Source organism: Oncorhynchus masou, chromosome 7 (assembly GCF_036934945.1).
Source record: "Oncorhynchus masou masou isolate Uvic2021 chromosome 7, UVic_Omas_1.1, whole genome shotgun sequence".
NCBI classification, from domain to species: Eukaryota; Metazoa; Chordata; class Actinopteri; order Salmoniformes; family Salmonidae; genus Oncorhynchus; species Oncorhynchus masou.
Genome location: NC_088218.1, coordinates 2,089,342 through 2,105,517, shown reverse-complemented (window position 1 = coordinate 2,105,517; position 16,176 = coordinate 2,089,342). Strand labels below are relative to the sequence as shown.

General features: G+C 42.2%; 2 protein-coding genes across 2 annotated transcripts in view; one reads left to right on the top strand and one right to left on the bottom strand.

Moving 5' to 3' along the window:
* Window positions 1-16,176, top strand: part of LOC135542910 (protein diaphanous homolog 3-like) — a 1,769,082-nt gene that overhangs the window by 872,864 nt on the left and 880,042 nt on the right. The gene's annotated exons all lie outside the window — the stretch shown is intronic.
* LOC135542890 (protein diaphanous homolog 3-like) overlaps window positions 1-16,176 on the bottom strand; it is a 467,767-nt gene that overhangs the window by 294,069 nt on the left and 157,522 nt on the right. The window contains exon 16 of the mRNA XM_064970040.1: window positions 1,847-2,134. Within this exon, the coding sequence (XP_064826112.1) occupies window positions 1,847-2,134 (288 nt within the window). The remainder of the gene's footprint in view (window positions 1-1,846; window positions 2,135-16,176) is intronic.

The window sequence follows — 16,176 nt, the reverse complement described above, 5'->3', positions numbered from 1 at the left end:
AGTAACACCACGGGTGATTTAGGCAGGTTTAGGAAACATTTAGTCTGACAGTAATACCACGGGTGAGTTAGGCAGGGTTAGGACAGTACATTTAGTCTGTATCAGCTGGTCTGACAGTAACACCATGGGTGAGTTAGGCAGGGTTATGAAACATTTAGTCTGACAGCTGGTCTGAAGTAACACCACGGGTGAGTTAGGCAGGGTTAGGAAACATTTAGTCTGTATCAGCTGGTCTGACAGTAACACCACGGGTGAGTTAGGCAGGGTTATGAAACATTTAGTCTGACAGTAATACCACGGGTGAGTTAGGCAGGGTTAGGAAACATTTAGTCTGTATCAGCTGGTGTGACAGTAACACCACGGGTGAGTTAGGCAGGGTTAGGGAACATTTAGTGTGACAGTAACACCACGGGTGAGTTAGGCAGGGTTAGGGAACATTTAGTCTGTATCAGCTGGTTGAATGCAACTTGAATGATCTAGAGGGAAAAGCTGAGACGTTTTAAAGTAAGTTTTTTATTTTTAAAGTCCAACTTTCTTCTCTTTCTTCTCAGACATATATAACTTATATATAAATATATAAAATGGCAACAACAAGCAACAGTACAGATGTTTCCAGGGCTAGCGTTTCCGTGCCAACAGCCATTTAAAGCCGGGGGGGCTCCTCCCTCTCCTCTCTGATTGGACCAGAAGTCTCAGACGGGACTTGGCTCAGCACAGAAGACCAGATGTTGTTTTATCTCGTCTCGGTGATATTACTTCACGCAATTACAATTCATATTTTGTTAAATCTCACTTCCCTGGTTTTTTTCTTCTCCTTCCCATAAACGTTTATACAGCTGTTGAACAAGCTGGACCATCTGATCTGATGAGGAAGGAAGCAAGGACATGTCCCAAACGACACCCACCCACCCACCCACCCACACACACACATATATAACATCAGAGAACTACTTTTTCAACCATGGTAAAGTAGTGCATGACACTGAACAATAGGGTGTGATTAGTGCCAATGCCTTTTGTGTTGTGATCAGCTTGTAAACAGGTTTCAACAAGACACGTTCAAAGGAGACCCCTTTGTGGTGGTGTGCAGCTGTACAGGACGACACACACACACACGCACACATGTTTAATATGCATGAATCTATCCCCCCCCCCAAAAAAAAACTCTACACTGATAGGACTTGAAAGTTTAGAGACGGTGCCTCTAAAACTCAGGAGAGAGCTAGAGAATTTAATTTATTGTGTGATCAGCAGGCAGGCCTCTTGAGTAGCACTTCACACACACACACACACACACACACACACACACACACACACACACACACACACTCAAAACAAGCCTTGTTCACAGCCACATGCTGTGTTGTCAGACACACACCATGTTTAATATCTGTTAGCTACAGAAGGCCAGGCAGGGGGGGGGGGGGAGAGTGGATGTGAGTGAGTGAGTGGAGTGAGTGAGTGAGAGAGTGAGTGAGTGACTGAGTGAGAGAGTGAGTGACTGAGTGAGAGAGTGAGTGACTGAGTGAGAGAGTGAGTGACTGAGTGAGAGAGTGAGTGACTGAGTGAGAGAGTGAGTGACTGAGTGAGAGAGTGAGTGACTGAGTGAGTGAGAGAGAGTGAGTGAGTGACTGAGTGAGTGACTGAGTGAGAGAGAGAGTGAGTGACAGAGTGAGAGAGTGAGTGACAGAGTGAGTGACAGAGAGTGAGTGACAGAGTGAGAGAGTGAGTGACAGAGAGTGAGTGACAGAGAGTGAGTGACAGAGAGTGAGTGACAGAGAGTGAGTGACAGAGAGTGAGTGACAGAGAGTGAGTGACAGAGAGTGAGTGACTGAGTGAGTCTCACCTTGGACCAGTTGAGGCGCTTCATGGAAGTCTCAAGCTTGAACTGCTTCTTGGGCCGGAGTCCGAAAGGCAAGGTGTTGTGGGTAGGCGAGCCCAGCCCACAGAACCCCGGGGGAGGAGGAGGAGGAGGGGGACAACCGAACGGGGGAGGCACTCCTGGTGGGGGAGGTGGGCCGCAGCCTGGGAGGGGGGGAGGAGGAGGGGGAGGAGGCACGGGACCTCCCGGACCAGAAGGAGGCGGAGGGAGGGGAGGACGGGCGGAGGAGTGGGTCAGTGCTACCGCTCCAAACTGAGAAGGAAAACAACATCAAGGAACGGGATTAGTTTTGATCAACTCAAAATATGTTTTTTTCCCAGCAACCTCTTACCTACATTTGATATTTAAAGCTGTCAGTTTAAATCAGTCACCAGTTTATTTAAGCAATAAGACCCGAGGAGGTGTGGTGTATGGCCAATATACCACGGCCAAAGGCTGTTCTTAGGTACGACGCAACGCGGAGTGCCTGGACACAACCCTTTAGCCGTGGTATATTGGCCATACACCACAATCCCCTGAGGTGCTTTATTGCTGTTATAAACTGGTTACCAAGGTAACTAGAGCAGTAAAAATACATGTTTTGTCATAACCCGTGGTACACGGTCTGATATACCACGGCTGTCAACCAATCAGCATTCAGGGCTCGAACCACCCAGTGTATGTATCTTGCTCCTTTGCATCCCAGTATCTCTATTTGCACAATCATCTTCTGCACGTCTATTCACTCCAGTGTTTAATTGCTATATTTTAATTACTTCGCCACCACGGCCTATTTATTACCTTACCTCCCTTATCTCACCTCATTTACACTGTATATAGACTTTTTATATTGTATTATTGACTGTTTATTCTATGTGTCACTCTGTGTTGTTTGTTTACTCCATGTGTATCTCTGTGTTGTTGTTTGTTTACTCCATGTGTATCTATGTGTTGTTGTTTGTGTCGAACTGCTTTGCTTTATTCTTGGCCAGGTCGCAGTTGTAAATGAGAACTTGTTCTCAATAGCCTACCTGGTTAAATAACGGTGTTCTCAACTAGCCTACCTGGTTAAATAAAGGTGTTCTCAACTAGCCTACCTGGTTAAATAACGGTGTTCTCAACTAGCCTACCTGGTTAAATAAAGGTGTTCTCAACCTGCATACCTGGTTAAATAAAGGTGTTCTCAACTAGCCTACCTGGTTAAATAAAGGTGTTCTCAACTAGCATACCTGGTTAAATAAAGGTGTTCTCAACTAGCCTACCTGGTTAAATAAAGGTGTTCTCAACTAACCTACCTGGTTAAATAAAGGTGTTCTCAACTAGCCTACCTGGCTAAATAAAGGTGTTCTCAACTAGACTACCTGGTTAAATAAAGGTGTTCTCAACTAACCTAACTGGTTAAATAAAGGTGTTCTCAACTAGCCTACCTGGTTAAATAAAGGTGTTCTCAACAAGCCTACCTGGTTAAATAAAGGTGTTCTCAACTAGCCTACCTGGTTAAATAAAGATGTTCTCAACTAGCCTACCTGGTTAAATAAAGGTGTTCTCAACTAGCCTACCTGGTTAAATAAAGGTGTTCTCAACTAGCCTACCTGGTTAAATAAAGGTGTTCTCAACAGCCTACCTGGTTAAATAAAGGTGTTCTCAACCTGCCTACCTGGTTAAATAAAGGTGTTCTCAACCTGCCTACCTGGTTAAATAAAGGTGTTCTCAACTAGCCTACCTGGTTAAATAAAGGTGATCTCAACCTGCCTACCTGGTTAAATAAAGGTGTTCTCAACTAGCCTACCTGGTTAAATAAAGGTGTTCTCAACTAGACTACCTGGTTAAATAAAGGTGATTCTCAACTAACCTAACTGGTTAAATAAAGGTGTTCTCAACTAGCCTACCTGGTTAAATAAAGGTGTTCTCAACTAGCCTACCTGGTTAAATAAAGGTGTTCTCAACTAGCCTACCTGGTTAAATAAAGGTGTTCTCAACTAGCCTACCTGGTTAAATAAAGGTGTTCTCAACTAGCCTACCTGGTTAAATAAAGGTGTTCTCAACTAGCCTACCTGGTTAAATAAAGGTGTTCTCAACGAGCCTACCTGGTTAAATAAAGGTGTTCTCAACTAGCCTACCTGGTTAAATAAAGGTGTTCTCAACGAGCCTACCTGGTCAAATAAAGGTGTTCTCAACGAGCCTACCTGGTTAAATAAAGGTGTTCTCAACTAGCCTACCTGGCTAAATAAAGGTGTTCTCAACTAGCCTAACTGGTTAAATAAAGGTGTTCTCAACTAGCCTAACTGGTTAAATAAAGGTGTTCTCAACTGGCCTACCTGGTTAAATAAAGGTGTTCTCAACCAGCCTACCTGGTTAAATAAAGGTGTTCTCAAACACATTTTAAAGAAGATAATGCCTACCTGGTTAAATAAAGTGAACTCTCTGACAGGACCTGGTTAAATAACAGGATTCTCAACTAGCCTACCTGGTTAAATAAAGGTCTGATAACTGACTTGCTGGTTAAATAAAGGTGCTGAAAAACAACCCATCTAAAATCAATACTGGACGTTGAGCTGAAAATAAATGCTTCCAATAGAAAGCACTCTGTCAATTGATCAGGTGTTCTCAACTAGCCTACCTGAGATCCTAAAGGTGATTGATCAGCTGGAAACAGAGAAAACAAGAGCAGTGTTCTCAAAGCCCCTTCACCATAAAGACTGGAATAACCATTTAAAGAAATACTCAGAGAATAGTGAACTCTCTGACAGGAGAAACAGAGACAGAGACACAGACAGGAGAGACAGATAGAGACAAAACAGGTCTGATAAGTGATTTGCTTCAGGTCCAGAGAGACAGAAAAACAACATCTAAAATCAATACTGACGTTGAGCAGAGAATAGAGACAGAGAGACAGACTCTGTCAATTGATCAGGATATTGACAGAGAGATCCTAACACTTGATTGATCAGCTGGAAACAGAGAGAGCACAAGAGCAGTGTGTAAAGACAGACAGATAAAGACTGGGTTAACCTGGAAATACAGAGACAGAAAGAGGGAGAGAGAGAGACAGAGACAGACAGAGACAGACAGAGACAGAGACAGAGAGAGAGAGAGACAGAGAGAGACAGAAAGACAGAGAGAGACAGAGACAGAGACAGAGACAGAGAGACAGAGTATGACCATATTAAAGAGACATATTTCCCTCAGATTACACAGATCCAGAATTCGAAAACAAATCCAATTTTGAAAAACTCCCATATCTAGAGAGAGACAGCAAGATTTGTGACCTGTTGCCACGAGACAGAGAACAAACACCATTGTAAATACAACCCATATCTATGATTTATTTTATCTTGAGACAAAAAACACTGAGACATTTTCAATGTCTTTATTGTTTTGAAACTTCTGATGATGTCTACAGTTTAGAATGTTAACAGATGAATAAAGCCCCTTGAATTGAAATTGAGAGACAGAGACAGAGAGAGAGACAGAGAGAGACAGAAAGACAGAGAGAGACAGAGAGAGAGAGAGAGAGAGACAGAGAGAGAGACAGAGAGAGAGAGAGAGAGAGAGACAGACAGAGAGACAGACAGAGAGACAGAAGGAGAGACAGTGAGACAGGGAGACAGGGAGACAGAGAGAGACAGAGAGAGACAGAGACAGAGACAGAGAGACAGAGAGAGACAGAGAGAGAGAGAGACAGAGACAGAGACTCCTGTGAGTGTAATGTTTATTTAGTTTATTTCATTTTATATATTATCTTCCTCACTTGCTTCGGCAATGTTATCATATGTTTCCCATGCCAATAAAGCCCTTGAATTGAACTGAGGGAGCGTGTGAATACCACTGTTGCATCCATCTCACTGGCACAAGTATTCACAGAGTGATTGTACAATATTTCCACATGCCTCTTTTCAACATTCTTCAATTCTTGCCATAGATTTTCAAGCCGGATTAAGTCAAAACTGTAACTAGGCCGCTCAGGAACCTTCAATGTTGGAGCTAGGAACACAAGCATTTCGCTAAATATGTGTATGTGACCAATACAATTTGATAAGCAACTCCAGTGTAGATTTGGCCTTGTGTTTTAGGTTATCGTCCTGTGAATTAATCTCCCAGTGTCTGGTGGAAAGCAGACTGAACCAGGTTTTCCTCTTGGAGTTTCCTTGTGGCTTAGCGCTATATTCCGTTCATTTTTATCCTGAAAAACTCCCTCGTCTTTGCCGATGACAAGCATACTCATAACCTGATGCAGCCACCACCATGCTTGAAAATATGAAGAGCGGTACTTAGTGACGTGTTGTGTTGGATTTGTCCCAAACAAAGCTTTGTAAAGTGTAAAGTGAATAAAGTTAATTCCTTTGCCACATTTATTGCAGTTCTACTTTATTGCCTTGTTGCAAACAGGAAGCATGTTTGGTTTTATTCTGTGCAGACTTCCTTATTTTCACTCTGTCATTTAAGTTAGTATTGTGGAGGAACTACAATGTTGTTGATCCATCCTCAGTTTTCTCCAATCACAGCCATTAAACTCTCTAACTGTTTTAAAGTCATTATTGGCCTCATGGTGAAATCCCTGAGCGGTTTCCTTTCTCTCCGGCAACTAAGTTAGGAAGGACGCCTGTATCTCTGTAGTGACTGTTTGAAATTCTGTTTGAAATTCACTGCTGGACTGAGGAACCTTACAGATAATTGTATATGTGGGAATACAGAGATGATCAGAGTGTTTAACATGATATTTGAAAGACTATCACTCTGAGCACAGAGTGAGTCCATGAGTGTTTGTAGTGTATAGTGTGTGTGAAGTTTGTGGACTGAGGAACCTGTGTAATTGTACAGTGGGAATACAGAGATGAGAGAGTGTTTATAGTGATATTTGTAGTGTATCAGTGTGAGCACAGTGTGAGTGTGTAGTGTGTAGTGTGTAGTGTATAGTGTGTAGTGTATAGTGTATAGTGTGTAGTGTGTAGTGTATAGTGTGTAGTGTGTAGTGTATAGTGTGTAGTGTATAGTGTGTGTGCAGTTTATATTGTATAGTGTGTAGTGTGTAGTGTATAGTGTATAGTGTATAGTGTATAGTGTGTAGTGTATAGTGTATAGTGTGTAGTGTGTAGTGTGTAGTGTGTAGTGTGTAGTGTGTAGTGTGTAGTGTATAGTGTATAGTGTGTAGTGTGTAGTGTGTAGTGTGTAGTGTATAGTGTGTAGTGTGTAGTGTATAGTGTATAGTGTGTAGTGTGTAGTGTATAGTGTATAGTGTGTAGTGTATAGTGTATAGTGTGTGTGCAGTTTGTAGTGTATAGTGTATAGTGTATAGTGCAGTGTGTAGTGTATAGTGTGTAGTGTATAGTGTGTAGTGTGTAGTGTGTAGTGTATAGTGTATAGTGTGTAGTGTGTAGTGTATAGTGTATAGTGTGTAGTGTGTAGTGTGTAGTGTGTAGTGTATAGTGTGTAGTGTATAGTGTATAGTGTGTAGTGTGTAGTGTGTTTAGTGTATAGTGTATAGTGTTAGTGTGTAGTGTATAGTGTATGTGTAGTGTATAGTGTGTAGTGTATAGTGTGTAGTGTGTAGTGTATAGTGTATTATTACTGAACACAGAGTGAGTCCATGAGTGTATAGTGTGTAGTGTATAGTGTGTAGTGTGTAGTGTATAGTGTGTAGTGTGTAGTGTTTAGTGTGTAGTGTATAGTGTATAGTGTTTAGTGTTTAGTGTGTAGTGTATAGTGTATAGTGTATAGTGTATAGTGTTTAGTGTTTAGTGTGTAGTGTATAGTGTGTAGTGTGTATAGTGTATAGTGTGTAGTGTGTAGTGTGTAGTGTGTAGTGTATAGTGTATAGTGTTTAGTGTGTAGTGTATAGTGTATAGTGTATAGTGTATAGTGTGTAGTGTTTAGTGTATAGGGTATAGTGTGTAGTGTGTAGTGTGTAGTGTGTAGTGTATAGGGTATAGTGTGTATAGTGTGTAGTGTGTAGTGTGTAGTGTGTAGTGTGTAGTGTATAGTGTATAGTGTGTAGTGTGTAGTGTATAGTGTATAGTGTATAGTGTTTAGTGTTTAGTGTTTAGTGTATAGGGTGTAGTGTGTAGTGTGTAGTGTGTAGTGTATAGTGTGTAGTGTGTAGTGTGTAGTGTGTAGTGTGTAGTGTATAGTGTGTAGTGTGTAGTGTTTAGTGTATAGTGTGTAGTGTGTAGTGTGTAGTGTATAGTGTATAGTGTGTAGTGTGTAGTGTATAGTGTATAGTGTGTAGTGTTTAGTGTTTAGTGTATAGTGTGTAGTGTATAGTGTGTAGTGTATAGTGTATAGTGTGTAGTGTATAGTGTATAGTGTGTAGTGTGTAGTGTGTAGTGTATAGTGTATAGTGTGTAGTGTATAGTGTATAGTGTGTAGTGTGTAGTGTGTAGTGTTTAGTGTATAGTGTATAGTGTATAGTGTTTAGTGTTTAGTGTTTAGTGTGTAGTGTGTAGTGTGTAGTGTATAGTGTATAGTGTGTGTAGTGTATAGTGTGTAGTGTGTAGTGTTTAGTGTGTAGTGTATAGTGTATAGTGTGTAGTGTATAGTGTATAGTGTGTATAGTGTATAGTGTGTAGTGTGTAGTGTGTAGTGTATAGTGTGTAGTGTATAGTGTATAGTGTGTAGTGTATAGTGTGTAGTGTATAGTGTGTAGTGTGTAGTGTATAGTGTATAGTGTATAGTGTATAGTGTTTAGTGTTTAGTGTGTAGTGTGTTGTGTGTAGTGTTTAGTGTATAGTGTATAGTGTGTAGTGTATAGTGTGTAGTGTATAGTGTAGTGTGTAGTGTTTAGTGTGTAGTGTATAGTGTGTAGTGTATAGTGTATAGTGTTTAGTGTGTAGTGTATAGGTGTAGTGTATAGTGTGTAGTGTATAGTGTATAGTGTATTATTACTGAACACAAACTGAGTCCATGCAACTTATGTTCCTTGTTAGGACATTTTTCGTGTGAGTGATTTAGGACACAACAAAGTAGTTAAATAACTATTCACTCAAGACATTTCAGTGTTAGTTTGTAATAGTGTGTAATCGTGTTTAAAGTGTAGAAACTCCACGTTGACATTATGGGTGTCGTGTGTAGTGTGACACACAACCTACATTAAAACCATGTTCAATTCAGACTGCAACACAATGTGGAGACAGTGATGGGAACACATGCTGAAGGAGTGTAACAGTAACATTGTTTAGTGTCTATGACAGATATCATAGACGTGAATCAGCCTGGAGAGTGAGATAGTGAATGTAGTGTAGAGAGATTGAGACAGAGACGGAGAGAGAGAGACAGTGAATAGAGAGTATAGAGAGAGAGAGAGAGAGAGTGAGAGAGTAGAGAGACAGAGTGAGAGGACAGAGAGGAGAGACAGAGTGAGTGTGTAGTGTGTAGTGAGACAGAGTAGTGTGTAGTGTGTAGAGTATAGAGAAGAATGAGAGAGAGACAGAGAGTGTGAGTGTGACAGAGACAGAGAGAGACAGTGTAGAGACAGTGTGTAGTGTGAGAGTGTGTAGTGTAGAGAGTAGTGTGTAGTGAGTAGTGTATAGTGTAGAGTGTGTAGTGTGAGTGTAGAGACAGAGACAGAGAGACAGTGTAGTGTGACAGAGAGAGTGTGTAGAGAGTAGACAGAGAGAGAGAGTGAGACAGTGTGTAGACAGATAGTGTAGTGTAGAGTGAAGAGTGACAGAGAGTAGACAGAGAGTGACAGAGTTTAGTGAGAGTGTGTAGTGTGTAGTGTTTAGAGAGTGAGACAGAGAGTAGTGATAGAGAGAGTGATAGTGATAGTGTATAGTGTGACAGTGTGTAGAGACAGTGTATAGTGTAGAGACAGAGTGAGAGACAGAGAGAGACAGTGTATAGAGACAGAGACAGAGTGAGACAGTGTGTAGACAGACAGTGTGTAGTGACAGTGAGTGTAGTGACAGAGAGAGAGACAGATAGTGTGTAGTGTATAGTGTATGATGATCAGTTTTTTGACAATCTCCAGACAGAAATCATTGCATTTCAGGCACAGGGTAAAGTGCTTCTTTGTGGAGATTTCAATGCAAGAACAGGTTCTGAGCCTGACTACACTGATGCGGGAGGTAACCACCACATATTTGGACACCCCTCCTTATACAGTAGCCCTATGTATAAATAATAGAAACAGTCCTGACCAAATACTGAACAAAAATGGAAAGGAGTTAGTACATCTCTGTCGAGCCTTAGGCCTGTACATGCTTAATGGTAGAATCAAAGGGTACTGTTTAGGTCAGTTTACTTACTGCTCAGTTGTAGTGTGTAACCGTGTAGTCAGTTTATTATGCCATCACTGAGACACCCTCTTCCATTAGTGCATTCACTGTGTACAGTCAGATCAACGTGTTTCTGAAGAAATTAGTGTAAACTCTACAACATAAACCAATCATACAGATGGGCTCCAAACAGTGCAGAGAGATTCACTGAAACATTGAACTCAAATGAAATAATGAACTCTATACAGTTTTTCAATGTGTCACGGTACCAAAACAATAAAGATGGTGTCAATTCAGCTAGTGTAAAACATCAACTGCATATTCAAAAAGCAGCATCGAAAGCAAATTTGAGAAAACCAAAGAAATGCAACATCAGAAGCAAAAATCAAAATGTTTCTGACAAATGGTTTGATAATGAATGTAAAACAATTAGAAAACACTTGAGACAAATGTCAAACAAAAAAACATAAGTGCAAAACAACCCAGAGCTGATATGAATACTTTGAAACTCTGAAACAGTATAAACAAACACTGAAACGCAAGAAATTTAATTATACCAACAGGACAGTGATGAAATTGTAAACGCAATTGACCAAAATCAGTTCTGTAGTGTGGAACAATGTAAGCACATAAAGCCACAAGAATTAGTGTGTAGTGTATTATTACTGAACACTTATGCAACACATTACAAACTGAGTCCATTCAACTTATGTTCATTGTTAAGGACATTTTTCAACAGATTTAGGACACAACAAAGGGGTTGAATAACTATTGACCCAAGACATTTAGGAATTTGGAAAACATTTTGATAATCTATACTCCCACAAAAAAGTTAGTTTGTAAAAAACAACCAAAATAAATGTTGTCTAATCAACATCAGAAATGAAATGCTGAAAAACTCCACCTGAGTTGACATTATGGGGTGTCATGTTTTAGACTTCTGGTCATGTGACACACAACCTATCCATTAAAAGACATGTTAAAATTCAGACTGCAACACAATGTGGAAAGACAGTGATTTTGAATTCAAGAATTCAAACCTTTCTTCAAGGAAAAAATGTAACAAATGTCAAATTGTGTTCAACCAAAGCACTACTGACCATATATGACACCTTACACACACTAATTAATAAACACGTCCACCAAAAAAAAAGAGGGTAAAATCTTTGCTTGCTTTATTGACTTTAAAAAGCATTTGATTCGATTTGGAGAAGGGCTATTCTACAAAATTCTACAAAGTGGGCTTGAGGTAAGGTATAACAGAAAATGTATGTACACAGAAAACAAGTGTGCAATAAAACAAAAACCAAAGAACTGAAGACAGAGTATGAGACAGAGAGACAGAGAGAGAGAATCAGAGAACATTTAGATCAATGAAGAGAGAGAGAGAAGAACAAGAGAGAGTGCAATAAAAATCAAAAACCAAAGAGACAGAGACAAGCTGCAGTTTGAGTCCAAATCTTTTCAACAGATATCAATGAATTAGCAGACATGTTGGACCAATCTCCAGCCCCAGGACTCACACTATTTGACACAGAGGTGAAATACCTGCTATATGCTGATGACGTGGTACTTCTATCACCAACCAAAGAAGGTCTTCAACAGAAAATTAATATTCTGGAGCAATATTGCCATAATTGGGCCCTGGCAGTAAATTTCCAAAAACTAAAATCATGATTTTCCAAAAAAAAAACAGATGTCAGAAACACAAATATAAATTCACCCTGAACAACACCTTAATTGAACACACAAAAATTACACCTATCTTGGTCTGACCATATCTGCATCGGGAAACTTTAATATGGCAGTGAATGCACTCAAAGAAAAAGCCAGAGAGCAATGTATGCAATAAAAATGAAATTATTCAAAATCAACATCCCAATTAGAATTTGGACTAAAATATTTGACAGTGTAATCCTACCAATAGCTCTTTATGGAAGTGAGGTTTGGGGGCCACTCAATAAACTGACTTTAAAATGTGGGACAAACATCCAATTGAAGCCCTACATGCAGAATTCTGTCGGAAAATCCTACAAGTCCAGAGAAATACACCAACTAATGCATGTAGGGCAGAATTGGGCCGTTTTCCAGTAATAATGAAAATACAGAAAAGATCATTAAAATTTTGGCTACATCTGAATTCAAGAAAATTCAAGAGTAATAATGAAAATACAGAAAAGATCATTAAAATTTTGGCTACATCTGAATTCAAGTCCAAATTCAAGTCTGCAATTTAAATCACTTCAAACCCAAGAGCTGAGCCCAGAAACGAGAGTCAGCTGGTGACCTCACAACCAAGCTGACACCAGAACAGCTTCAAAAGAAAGAATTCCAATAAGCAAAATCATGAACCAATCAAAGGAATCATATTTACAACATTGGAAAAATGAAACAAAATCCCAAAGCCGATAAATTGCTATCTGACCCTAAACAGAGAATATGAATTGGCTGATTATCACATCTGTCAGAGATACGAAGCAGAGACAGATCCTTACCAAGTACAGGCTGAGTGACCACCGATTGGCAATAGAAACCGGCAGACATAAAAAGACATGGCTACCCAAAGAGGAGCGTGTATGTGGTCACTGCATAACAGGGGAGGTAGAGACAGAGATGCACTTTCTCCTTTACTGTGATAAATATTCCTCACAAAGAGATTCATTATTCACAGAAATTACTAAACATATTCCAAATTTTTACAAATTGAACCCAGAGGAAAACTAAGAATACTCATGGGCGAGAGCAATGGCTCCTCTTGCAGCCAAATATGTATTTTCCTGCCATAGCCTGAGGGACACTGAATAATAACATCTGCATAGTAAGCAGTAACTTAATTGTTATTGCTATTATTGTTATTACTGTAATTATTATTATTTTTGTATTTAATTTTGTATTATTATTTACTACACTTTTATATTTTATATTTGCTATCATAGAATATTGATATTGTATACATTGTTGCTTTGGCAATATTGACACAATGTTTTTCATGCCAATAAAGCAGCTTGAATTTGAATTTGAGAGAGAGAGAGAGAGAGACAGAGAGAGAGACAGAGAGAGAGAGAGAGAGAGAGAGAGAGAGAGAGAGAGAGAGAGAGAGAGAGAGAGAGAGAGAGAGAGAGAGAGAGACAGAGAGAGAGAGAGAGAGAGACAGAGAGAGAGAGAGAGAGAGAGAGAGAGAGAGAGAGACAGAGAGAGAGAAGAGAGAGAGAGAGAGAGAGAATGTGAGCGAATGTCTCCTCTCTCATCCATCAGGGCAGGATGGCAGGACCAAACAGTTGACAGTTATAAACATCTTTAGTGATCAAACCTCATCACTCTATTGGTTCACTTCAAAGGTACAAATCGCTGTAAACAGGACAGAGAGCTGTGTAGATTGTATGGTACAGAGCAAATGGTCTATTGATCCAGACAACAGTTTTATATTGAAGAGCAGAACCACACTAAGGTCAACCCTGGGCAGCTCTCTAACCCTCTCTCTCTCTCTGGGGGGACTTCAACACGGGTACACAATGGGTAAGTGTGTGTGTGGGAGTGTCGGGGGGAGAGCAGAGAGAGAAAGCAGAGAGAGAGACAGAGAGAGAGACAGAGAGAGAGAAGAGAGACAGAGAGAGAGAGAGAGAGAGCGACAGAGAGAGAGAGAGAGAGAGAGAGACAGAGAGAGAGACAGAGAGAGACAGAGACAGAGAGAGAGAGAGAGACAGAGAGAGAGAGAGAGAGAAAGAGAGAGAGAGAGACAGAGAGAGAGACAGAGAGTGAGAGAGAGAGAGAGACAGAGAGAGAGACAGAGAGAGAGAGACAGAGAGAGAGAGAGAAGAGAGAGAGAGAGAGAATAGGAGGTAAAGAAGGTAAATTCACCACTATCTCCTGCTCCATCACAACACATTAACACCAGTGAGTGTTGACTCAGAGCCCAGAACACAACACATCGCAGTGTGAGGCCAGTACACCCCAACACAACAGGGCTGGATGTGAGGCCAGTACACCCCAACACAACAGGGCTGGTCGTGAGGCCAGTATACCACAACACAACAGGGCTGGATGTGAGGCCTGTACACCCCACACAACAGGGCTGGGTGTGAGGCCAGTACACCCCACACAACAGGGCTGGATGTGAGGCCAGTACACCCCACACAACAAGGCTGAATGTGAGGCCAGTATACCCCACACAACAGGGCTGAATGTGAGGCCAGTACACCCCACACAACAGGGCTGGATGTGAGGCCAGTACACCCCACACAACAGGGCTGGATGTGAGGCCAGTATACCCCACACAACAGGGCTGGATGTGAGGCCAGTATACCCAACACAACAGGGCTGGATGTGAGGCCAGTATACCCCACACAACAGGGATGGATGTGAGGCCAGTATACCCAACACAACAGGGCTGGATGTGAGGCCAGTATACCCAACACAACAGGGCTGGATGTGAGGTCAGTACACCCCACACAACAGGGCTGGATGTGAGGCCAGTACACCCCACACAACAGGGCTGGATGTGAGGCCAGTATACCCAACACAACAGGGCTGGATGTGAGGCCAGTACACCCAACACAACAGGGCTGGATGTGAGGCCAGTATACCCTACACAACAGGGCTGGATGTGAGGCCAGTATACCCAACACAACAGGGCTGGATGTGAGGCCAGTATACCCCACACAACAGGGCTGGATGTGAGGCCAGTACACCCCACACAACAGGGCTGGATGTGAGGCCAGTATACCCCACACACAACAGGGCTGGATGTGAGGCCAGTATACCCCACACAACAGGGCTGGATGTGAGGCCAGTATACCCCACACAACAGGGCTGGATGTGAGGCCAGTATACCCAACACAACAGGGCTGGATGTGAGGCCAGTACACCCAACACAACAGGGCTGGATGTGAGGCCAGTACACCCAACACAACAGGGCTGGAAGTGAGGCCAGTACACCCCACACAACAGGGCTGGGTGTGAGACCAGTATACCCCACACAACAGGGCTGGATGTGCTCCAAACGGCCCCATACTCCCTACACCGTGCACTAGGGCCCATAGGACCCCTACATAGTGAATAGTGGTCCATTTGGAACCCAAGGCGCTGTGAGGCCGTATGAACAGAGCGTGACTTTGAAGAACAGCTTTTCTCTGCTCACTATAAAAGCTACACAAACCCCCCCTAACGACCTCTATCTGCCGCGGCAACAGTTACAGGAGAAGATAAAACACGAATAGTGTGTTTAGCCCTGTGGGGATGGTGTTCGGGCCCACCGCTAGCTAACACAACCTTTAACCTGTTACACACAGAATGAGAGGAGGGAATGAGAGAGGAGACAAGGAGAGAATGAGAGAGGGAGAGAGGAGGGAATGAGGGAGGGAGAGAGGAGAGAATGAGAGGGAGAGAAGGTGACAGAAGGAGAGAGGAGAAAGAGAAGGAGAAAATGAGAGATGCTATCTGCTACATTCTCTCAATGTGTTTACTATCGAAATGAAAAATTATCTGGACAGTTATTCCTTTTCTTTCTCTCTCTGCAGTTATCTTACAAGGAAAAGAGAGCGAGACCGAGACTCTCAGGAGTGGAGGAGAGGGAGGGAGGGAGAGAGGACGGAGGAGAGGGTAAGGAGGAGAGGGTGGGAGGGGGAGAAGAAGGAGGAGAGGTTGGGAGGGGGAGAGGAAGGAGGAGAGGAGGAGAGGGAGAGAGGAAGGAGGAGAGGGAGAGAGAGGAAGGAGAGAGGAAGGAGAGAAGGAGAGGAAGGAGAAGAGAGGGGGAGGGAGAGAGGAAGGAGAAGAGAGAGGGAGGGAGAGAGAAGAGAGAGAGAGAGAGAGAGAGAGAGGAAGGAGAAGAGGGAGGGAGGAGAGAGAGAGGGGAGAGAGGAAGGAGAGAGAGAGAGGGGAGAGGGAGAGAGGAAGGAGAAGAGAGAGGGAGAGAGGGAAGGAGAAGAGAGGAAGGAGAAGGAGAAGAGAGAGAGAGAGAGAGAGAGAGAGAGAGAGAGAGAGAGAGAGAGAGAGAGAGAGAGAGAGAGGAAGGAGAAGAGGGAGAGAGAGAGAGAGAGAGAGGAAGGAGAAGAGAGAGAGAGAGAGAGAGGAAGGAGGAGAGGGAGGGAAAGAGGAAGGAGAAGA